At 39.1% G+C, this 10865-nt stretch overlaps 1 protein-coding gene across 2 annotated transcripts; it reads right to left on the bottom strand.

The window, feature by feature from the left end:
• Window positions 1-1680: 1680 nt before the first annotated feature.
• Window positions 1681-9623, bottom strand: setd7 (SET domain containing 7, histone lysine methyltransferase). 2 transcript variants are annotated; one of them, XM_079268646.1, is made up of 8 exons: window positions 9513-9623; window positions 8217-8346; window positions 7785-7986; window positions 7344-7533; window positions 4728-4809; window positions 4486-4603; window positions 3717-3874; window positions 1681-2216 (listed from the first exon to the last, which is right to left on the bottom strand). In XM_079268646.1, exons 1-8 carry the CDS (start codon window positions 9607-9609, stop codon window positions 2024-2026), a joined length of 1170 nt encoding a protein of 389 aa, XP_079124772.1. In that variant the 5' UTR covers window positions 9610-9623; the 3' UTR covers window positions 1681-2023. The 2 variants fall into 2 exon arrangements, with proteins under 2 accessions (XP_079124772.1, XP_079124773.1); XM_079268647.1 differs by lacking the exons at window positions 1681-2216; window positions 3717-3874; window positions 4486-4603; window positions 4728-4809 and having other exon boundaries at window positions 7361-7555.
• Between the last annotated feature and the right edge of the window lie 1242 nt (window positions 9624-10865).

Genomic DNA, 10865 nt, shown 5'->3' with positions numbered 1-10865 from the left:
CTGCTACCGATCTCTCCACGGTCAGAGCAGACGGCTGAGCGCGTGGGTGGACCTTTAGACTCGCCGTGATACTTTTGTGGGCTTTCTTAGTCAAAAACACGAGTCCCGGTGGTAACAACTATGGCAGCAGGCTGGTTTCACTGTTGGCTCAGCAGGTACGTTTATCCATTCACCTGCTGACCGGAAGCAGGTGCAAAGCCCGGAGTTTACTGCCCGGAGTTTACTGCCCGGAGTTTACTGCCCGGAGTTTACTGCCCGGAGTTTAATGCCCGGAGTTTAATGCCCGGAGTTTAATGCCCGGAGTTTAATGCCCGGAGTTTAATGCCCGGAGTTTAATGCCCGGAGTTTGGACTCTCAGGCAGTCAAGCCCCGCCCCCTACTCCCGCGTTAGGGTTTACCGATTTAAAACCGATTCACCAAAAGCTGTATTTCCCTCAATTAAACATAAGGATTTGAGAGCTATAATTTATGCGCCAAAACCTGAAATAGGTTTCCACGTGACCTGTAGAATGGGGAACGTTACACTGGCCTGCGGGAAAATGTTGATTCCCGATACTACCTGCAAATATTGGTGACACTGTACCACATAATAAATGTTTTGCCAAGTTCAAGCAAGATCAGCTCTGCATCATCAGGTGTATGACAAATATGAATACAATTATTTTAAAGGATTTTAGCTTAGCTACCTAGCTTTCAACATTACAGGACTCTACTTTAGCATAAGCACTTACACAGGTCTTCATTCTGATCCTCAAATCTCAAGATATAAAAAGTGAAATTCAGTTTGCCAAGTGGACCACGCTCAGTGGGCATTTGCTGCAGTGGTAGAGCATCCATTCTTTTCTACTGGTCCTTACATTACAAATCAGACCTAAAAAGCTCTGAAAATACAGTTTTTCACCAATTTCAGATACTCAGAATAAATGAGTCACTGTGATATATATAATATATATATATATAATATATATATTATATATATATATATATAATATATATATATATAATATATATATAATATATATATATATATTATATATTATATATATATATATATAATATATATATATATAATATATATTATATATATATATATATAATATATATATATATATAATATATATTATATATATATATATATATATATATAATATATATATAATATATATATATATATATATATATATAATATATATATATATATATATATATATATAACATATATATAATATATATATATATATATATATATATAACATATATATATATATATATATAACATATATATAATATATATATATATATAATATATATATATATATAATATATATATATATATATATATATATATATATTATATATAACATATATATAATATATTATATATATATATATAATATATTATATATAATATATATATATTATATATAATATATATATATATACACACACATATATATACACACACATATATATATATATATATACATACATATACAGACATACATACATATATACATACATACTCTTCATACATGGATTGGGACAGCTGAATTAGTTCAAATGAGGTGTGCGCTAAACAGATTCAACTTAAGATAAATACTACCGTAAAATCAAGGGGAGCACTGGTAAGTAAACTGCAGCTGCTGCGAAAAACAAATAAGAAACTGATCGGTGAAGATAGACAGTGTAAATGAGAAAGTTGTAATTTTCATAATATCCGAAATGTTTAAGCACCACCCATGAGCGTGTAATCTTTATTTCCAGTGATATGTGATGAAGAGGACAGAACATGGCCTTCAGCCGGAGACATGTCTCCTTGGTTTTTTGCACAGTCCTGTTGCTCCAAAGCTCCCATTCATACAGATGTGCTCAAGGAGTATCACGTTTGAATACCATATAAAGCAGGACAACTTCTCAAACATCTGAGAGGTTTGTATCTGCAGGGGATAATGAGCCACGATGCTGCAGGAGTCTGGTAAGGTGGTCGTACAGGTAGAGGGCTGTTTTATTGGCATGTGTATCTTCACAGGCTAGTGGGAGCCGCCCGTCTTTGCTGGAACTCTTTCAGCTCCTGCTTGTACCAATCAGGGGCCTCAGGGCCATCATTCCCAGGTGTCTCGTGATCATAGCCATAAGCAACCGTGAGCTCCTCGTCTTTCTGCACAGCCCTCAAGGTTCGGACACACTTGATGGGCCCAAAACGAGGGTGGACAAACCTGCACAAACAAAACAAAAAAAGACTTTCAAATTCAGAAAACAAACAAAACCAAAATGACTTCACTATGCTTCTGGAATGACAAATGTTATAATGCTGGACAATAACTCACTATTACCATAAATCAACTATTTAAATTCTTTTGGGGCATAATGGGCCTTTATTAAAGATCTGACAGAGAGAAACGTTTTGATTGTACTTCAACATCTGTAACCCACAGAAGACAACGTGTACCATGATCCACCAATATTTCACTGTCCCCAAACAATAGAGTGACTTGCAAATATCCACAATTTCCTCTGTAAACCCATATTTCACTTTAGCATGAAAATGTTCCATGTTTGCATGAAGTGATATGCATTTGTGAACCATTTACACATGAATTGACTTTTGCATATTTGTGGATCGCTTCCTGTCCGTTTCTGGGCCACGCAACATTCATCACTTTCCTCCTTTTTGTTACTTGTTGCAACAGATGGTGACAACTATAAGATATGTATGCATTTCACAACAAGTGTTAGTTCACGCTACAAATCAATCCAATAGAGTCAATCTACCACCGACAGTTGACCAGTGAACATTGTGGTTCCATGGTGATGGAATCAGAAGAAAGGAAGATATAAAAAGGAGGACAGTTGGCCTGATCGATGCAGAAAGGTCATTCTCCTTGTGACAGTAATTAAAGGTTGAATACTTTGTAAGTCACGGTGTATTTCTGCTACATGGTTATGGGAAAATGTGTGCTGGTCTAGTTATGAGCAAATATTAAAGATAACCATGAATATCAATACAATTAACAGAGCAAAGTATTTATTCATTATGAATCATGATAATACATTCATATCAATTACCCAGCTAGGATGGCATTCCGGGTTCAAAACGGTGACTGAGGTCATGGCATAAAAAACTAAATGATTAACAAGGTCAAAATACAAAGATGTCCCAATCAAAGATGGCCGCCGAGGAATCCAACAAGAGCTGCGTTCCAAATCCCATTGTTTTCCTTTTTACTTGGAGTAGATACTGCAGCTGTATCGGTAACATCAGCAGGCTACACGAGCACTTCATGAACTAGCTTCACCACTTCTTTGCGATGCTAATAACGAAAGCACACACACACATAATGCTTTTGCTTTTCTGGAGCTGGAACAGTGAATAAAGACCTCCCCAACTTCACAGGAACAGTGGTGTTCCTCAATTTCTCACTCTGCTCACTTTTACATTGTGATCTATGAGCTTTAGGTTTTTAAAACCTAATTTCACTGCTGCATCAGTTTGAGAACCTGGATATATCCTTCAAATGCATATTGTCTGCTTCTCTATGTATTAAGGGACTGTAAGTAGTGCCAGTGTGGGCTTCATGGTCGCTCTGACAGTTTGATGCAGTAGTAGGGTTTTGCAAAGGGTCAATTCACTTTAAATCTCAAAATATGAATCTTATTTTGAAAATGTATGCCTCTCTTCCCCTCCCTGTCCTCTGCTTCTGACCGTTTGTACTCACGCGTCATATTTGCAGTTGGGGATGAAGGAGTGGTTTGCCTTGTGACCGAGAGACGCACAGTATCTCTCCGTCTGGTCACATGGCTGAGGGATGTCGATGACCGTATCCTCGTCCAATGAGATCGTGTTCCCGTTCAGTGCCCAGTCTCTGCTGTCCACCTGAGTTCATTTGTTTGTAAAAAGACAACAAAAAATTGTTAAATAAGTAAAAATACTGTAACCTAAGAATACATGTGAAGGGTGGTACTCGTTTTCTCATTCATCAAATACTTTTAGCAAAATATTTCAAACATTTATTCATTACATTAAAGCGGAACAAAATTCATTAAAAAAAAAAAAGAAATATGTATATATATATATATATATATATATATATATATATATATATTATTCTGGAGGCTATATAACAATTCATAAAAAATCAATTAAAATTGTTTATTCATTACTATAAGCTACCATTTCAAATGTTATCTATTACTTTAACCTAAATATTTCAATAATTTCTCCATTATATTAAGTTAACAGCTTTAATCTTTTAGCTATATCTGAACCACAATGAACTTCTCCTGTTTGCATTCACATTTTACCAAACAATTAAAAACGTTTCTGCTCCCGTTAACTACTTTATTTGCACTCAATCAGGATTTTATTTAATTATTATCAACATTTCAGATAATACCAATATTCAAATCTGTCATTTTTATTTTTCAAAATGAGTTCAGCTGCTCCACAATCCTTGCAGGTCTTTCCATGAACTCTATGTATCCTACCTCAGAGTGTGTGATGCGAACTCCATTATAAAAAGCCATCACGGTGTCAGTATCAGCGCCCGTCCTGGCAAACAGCCCCTCTCCTGCTCCTTTGATCATAGAGTCTGCCACGAACACCCTGACACACAGAAACAATGTGGAAGTGCTCAGCACCCCAGTTACATTCTAATTCTTGTGATAGATTCAGGAAGAGAGATGTCCTTCATCAGGCTCGCAGTATGTACAGTATGACGCTTCCTTACCTTTGACTCTCATAAGGGTCAGGAAGCAAAGCATGGGCGGCGATACAGGTGGACGTGGACTTGTCGTACGAGTACACAGGACCTTAAAAACAGAGCATGTCATGCTCGTGTACAGATGTCCACAGACATTTTGAACAATAACTACCTGGGGTAATTTATAAAACAGTGCGTGAAATCCAAACTAAATGTTTGCGTACATACAAATGAGGAAATGTTCATACGCCAAAAAATAGTCCGATTTATAAAACCTAAATGTTATAAATAATGAGAGCAGAGTATTCTGTCTGTACAGTCATGTAAAGTACACGTGTGTGCTGCTGAAACACACATGCGCAGCTACTTGGGCTCATACTGATTCTGCAACTTTGAAAGTTGCACCGGTCTCAAGGCCACCATAGTTCTCCGACACGCTTGGAAAGGGAGCGGATTTAGTATTTAGTTGGTATGACACCATTAATGCCAAATTGGAATATTCCATCAATATGATGAAGTACCTTGATTCGTCACAAATTTCAATCTGACAAAAATATATTTGCTTGTTTTATATTTCATAAAAGTTCTCATCTCTTACAACTCAATACCACAACATGAAATAACATACTTCCACATTAATCATATCACCGAGATAAAAGATTTGTATCTTGACAAACAAAGGTGGCCAAGGAGAGGACAACATTCTAAAGGGATCCATTAACCTGTTACCACTGAGCCTAAAACGCCTGTCCACGGCTTACCCAAAGTCAATTGAAAGCTGCTCTTGAACCGTTTGGAGTACATGCATGGTTTTGGTCTCTTTTGAAAGGTAACACTCTGAAGTTTTTTCCCCAACAGAATGTAAGTGCTACTGGCATTGAGTAATAGAAGTTTGAACACACTGAAGTAGGTTTTATTTCCGCCTGAATATTTTTTTGCAAACAGATGCCGATAGCTGGGACTTATTCGGAAACACAATGGGACGACAGCATGAAGCCTTACCTAGCTAAGTTCAAATTTGACAATAATACCACAGAAAATGAAAATTTGATATTTTATGGGTCCCAGGCTCGAACATGAAAAAATTGCTCCCTAGCGCCCCCTAGAATTTAGCCCCCTCATCCCGTATGTCCAATTAACTTGAAATTTTACACAGGCATGCAACCAAATGAGGTCTATAAAACAGCCTCTTGGACCCCTAAGCTCCGCCTCCCAAAAGTTCCTGCCATTTTGAATTTTGTGAAAAAAACTTTTTTGCAACCTCCTCCAAATTTAGTAGCAGTCGGACTCAGCGTGTACGCTGAGTCCGACTGCTACTAAATTTGCTGTGGATCAGTATTGGATCTATATAATAACATTTTATCAAAAGATGTTTAATATCTCATTACGTTTAGAAGATATGGACCAATGAACTTCATAAGGCGTGGCTTTGTTTTTCAATACTCTAAACTTCAAAACCATTTAACCTATTATCGCGAAATTTGTCTCATATGTGCACATTGTATATTGTTACCTACTCTACAATTTTCATTGCATTCAACCACTAGGGAGCGATACAGTAGTTAAGCCATTTTTGGCTTTTTTGTCAATTTTCATCGTTTTCAGACGTACTTTAACGAGTGCTGGGCAACGATTACAATTTTTAATCGCAATTAATCGCATGGATTTTTTGCGATTTATCGCATTGTTATGGCAAAGTTCAATAATGAATTAAAAAGTAGTGTATTGTGCACTTTTATTTTAAAGTACTGCTATATGAACAAAAGGGCAATAACATTTGGTGTAAACACTTTAAACTCATCAGGTTGTTGTTAGCAGCAGTATTCTCTTTAACAGCAGCAGTTCTATCTCTTCTATATCTGTGCTCAGTGTGTGACTGGATGTGAAACGTTCCACTGCTGTGCAACACGAAGAACATGTTTCAGCACGTTTCAGCAAAAATGTCTGTCTTCATGATAGTCAGAGCATGTGAATCTCTCTACTGTTCATCACTATGACGCTGTAACTCAGAGGTGATGATGGTGACCCAGCGATCAAAGAATAAAGACACTTTACCCTCAATTTAGGTGTATTAGGTGCAGGTAGCATGTTTTATACTTGTGTATACTCATGTGAATATAATTCATACTTTGTTATCTTATTCTGAAATATCTTATTCTGAAAACCGGATGTTCGTCTGAAGAAACCGGATGTTGTCTCACATTAATCTTTCCGCTAACTTTCTCAGCTCATTCTTGAGGCTCATACATGCCGCCATTCGCTGTGATTCGCTGTGATTATAAATGAACGCGTTAACTTGCACAGCACTAACTTTAATGAACTCCTCCCACAGAATTCATGCAATCAACTTCAAATTTGGTTCGGATGATCGAAAGATATTAATGATGAAAAGTTACTGAAATGGTCTGCTGACATTGAACAACCTTTATTTCATGTGGCGCCCACTGCCGGGACAACGCGTCATTCAGCATGAAAAATGAAGCTTCTTTTCCTGTGACTTAGGATGCTCAGCAAGCCTTGGAACTTTGCACTGGTGTCATAGGTGATGTAAAATAGCAGTTGTGTACATAACACAGATGTAGAGTTCCCACTCCGACGGCCTGCCCACGGCCGTCGGAGTGGGAACAGGTCTTAACTCCTTACTGTTCGGTGTGATTTCGAAGCGTGGCCTTCCACTCTCAGTGGTGATCATGGTGGCAAGGCGAGCCTCAATGATGTCTCCATCCACAAAGCTTCCACAGAGAGCCGTGTGGCCGCCAGGGTAGACGTACCCCACGGAGTCACCAGTCATCTCCCCGTCCTCATTCACCTTCCCAAACACACAGCCTCCATCCTAGATGCACCACAGTACACACCAACATGCACAATACACACAGTTAACAGACCATTCATTGACTTTACTTCTACTACATGAAGCGTATCATATTTCTGCCGATGTCTTAAACAAGGCTTTCGAGAACATTCAGTGGCATAAAGATAAAATATATACATTCTGAATAGGGCCTCAGAAGGCCTTGAAGTCATGTAACCAAGTGAACATGCAACCAGTGCCACTGTGTTGCAGTGAGCACTGAGCTGACTCACAGGGTAGTAGATCCAGCATTCCCCACAGCGGCTGTTGTCTTTGTACTGGCCCTTGAACACCAGGCGGCCCTCTGCATTGCACTCCTGAGCGGGTCCATTGAGCTCTCCATCCACATAGGTCCCATGGAGGACAGCTCCATCTTCATCTGTATACAGCCCCCGGCCCTGCAGAGCATCATCTACATAGAAACCCTCCAGTGCACTATGAATAGACAGAAGAAAGAGGGCTGCAATTAGTAGAACTAAAGCAAACCACCTGAAGGCAAGTATGGTCAGAATGGAATTATTAGTGTGCATGTAAATACACAGTGCTGATAATACGTTGCTGCTTATAAATGTGTGCCCAACTGTAATGAAATACTACACATATTGCTGATTGTATACTATGACAACGGAATACATACGAGTATTAGGGCCTTATCTTTGCAGTACCTTCCATCAAAGAAGAAGAACTTTCCCTTGCCATTCTTCTCTCCGTGAATAAAGTGTCCTTCAAAACGATCGCTAGATGAATAGGTTACTGTGCAGAACCCATGGGGCTGATCATCTTCATCCAATGGACCTACACACACACACACACACACGCACACACACGCATCTCCCTCAGTAGCCTTTGACCCAAACTCTACCTCTAGCTCCATGATTTATCACCAAATAGGTCTGGCCTTAAACTCTAATTCTTCAGAAAGTATGTTGGGCATTGTGAATTGACTTTGGACAGAAACAAACTATCACGTAAAGCATGTACATGTTTCATGAGAGGTGCTCAGCTGCCTCTCTGTCACTTTGATCTGCGTTGTGCGGGGTATTTTCTGAAAGGGTCCATCTTCACTGTGTGCAGCATTTTTCAGGAATTGTAAGGTGATCAAATAAAAAAGGTAAAACAAAATGCTCAATACTCTCAAGCTTCCCGCATCTTAGCATTTCTACAAATATATTTGTGAACCCTCTGATTAGTCATGCCGATTAGACATGAAAACAATGCACAGAGCGTGATGGGCTACATTACCTGTAGACATAATGGAAAGAAACCCCTGAAATAGCAGTGGTTTGAGACTTTGTGAAATCTGCCCATTATCTGTCAGTTTCAAAGTCTTGTGGCCACTATCGATATCTTTCCGTGAGGCATACCATGACTTTTGTTAATCAAGTGTTGTCTTTCATCGAAACTATTGATATATTAGTGGGTCACCCCAACAATTCACAAGTGCCAATGTTCCACGAGGTGCGAATAGCAAAGAGAGGCCAACATTTGATGACCAGTTTCCACTTTTGCATTTGGTTTTCATAAAACAAGAGCGTATGTCACATAGTGTCACGTAACGCACTTTTCATTCATCCACTTCTTCGAACTTAAACAACTCCATTTCTGTGAAATAAATCGCATTCTGACCGCTCACGTCGGCACAAGAGATCCAAAGAAAGAAGACTGCACAGCTCTGCACCATGTGGAGAAGACATGAAACCTATCGTGTTTCCATCTCGTGCCTGGTTCAAAAGGAACCAGCAGCGGGACACCAGTATTACCCAGGCCGCCCGGACTACCCCGTCAAGCGGATCCCCTGCATGAAGAAAGTCCCCGGCGCTCTGAGGTTACCCGCGGGCCCAGCGGCAGACTGACTCATTGGGATTTACGGAAAACTCCGAATCTCAACTCAACCGAGAACCCTCGTGCATCGACCAATTCGTCGTTCACAGGGAACACAATAAAAGGAATACGTTTCTTACCTTCCACGACCTCTTCTGTGTTTTCATCATCGCTGTCCATGCCGCACGAAGCTGCTGGAGACCCACCACGCCACAGCACTGACTGCTGTTCACCCATGCGGCGTCATGAGGACATCGCATGATGTGACAGCTGAGAACTCTTTCGATCCAAGTTCTCCTCTCGGTCCCGGAACTTGTCACTGTAGATGGAAATACTCAGAACAGACACGAATTGGCACTATTGCTTTTTGAATGTATTTGAAACGGGACTTTCATCTTGCAGATATGCAGTCTTGCTAAATAATTCTGATTTGAGAGCAAACGGGACCACATCGTCTCTGGCATCCTGGGGAGCAGTGAACAGTTTGGTGATGGGGTGAAATTGGACCAACACTCTATGAATGAATGAAAGAGGTTCTTTGAGGAATCGTGATGTGTTCCTTCTCGATCAATCAATTCAAATTCAACAAGGTCAAGTTGGAGAGAATTTCCTCATGCAAAGGTCTGGAACAGCACAATAATGTCTGACTTGCACTGTGATTTGGTCAATCTACTGTATAATGAAGTGGCCTAACAGTTGTATTGATATCTGTATGTAGTCAACACCTGACAATAAAGAAAGTTCAATTGAATAATATCTAAACAATATGTATTGTAAGGTTTCAAATTGAACGGTATGAATTATAAATAATACACAATCTAGTTATAAATAAATGTTCACGTGACATCTCATTTCAAGTAACATAAGGACTCGATTAAAAAACTAAATGTGTAACTTAAAATACAGTACTTCATTTTAGAAAAACATAACTGAACTGAATTCCCGTATCTTTTCCCTGCAGATTTAAATTCAGTTCATTCAGGTGTGAAGTGATGTCAACCAAGAAAACCACGATATTATATTCTTCCAACAAGAGAGATTTGTGTGCAGGTTCTAACATTACATCTGTTTGTGTTGAAACCATTTCTTTCAGCCTCATTCCTCTCTCTGTTCACATCATTGTTGGACAGTGTTAGATTCTGGTCAGATTGGCCTCTTAGGTTTATTGTCTGTGCCTTCATTTCAGATGTGAGTGTACGTTTGCTCAAAAGTTGTGATCTTTGTCTCGTAGTGACGCTTACTGCTTTTAATTATCGCCACGGTCTCTGAACATATGAGACGTCCTGGTTTTAAACTGCCCAAGTTCAGAATTAACATATAAGAGTCTGTCCATTCTTGAAAGACTGGTCTTGTTGCCCACTTTTCTCTTTTTGGAGATTGCCAAGTGAAGTAACTTCTCTGACTCACATTCTCGCCAACTGTTGGGTCTCTCTCCCTGTGTGTGTTTATCTCACGATTTGAGGGCGATAATTATCGGAATACACATAGTTGAT

Source organism: Melanostigma gelatinosum (genome assembly GCF_949748355.1).
Source record: "Melanostigma gelatinosum genome assembly, chromosome: 5".
NCBI lineage: Eukaryota > Metazoa > Chordata > Actinopteri > Perciformes > Zoarcidae > Melanostigma > Melanostigma gelatinosum.
This window is presented reverse-complemented; position numbering and strand designations above follow the sequence as displayed.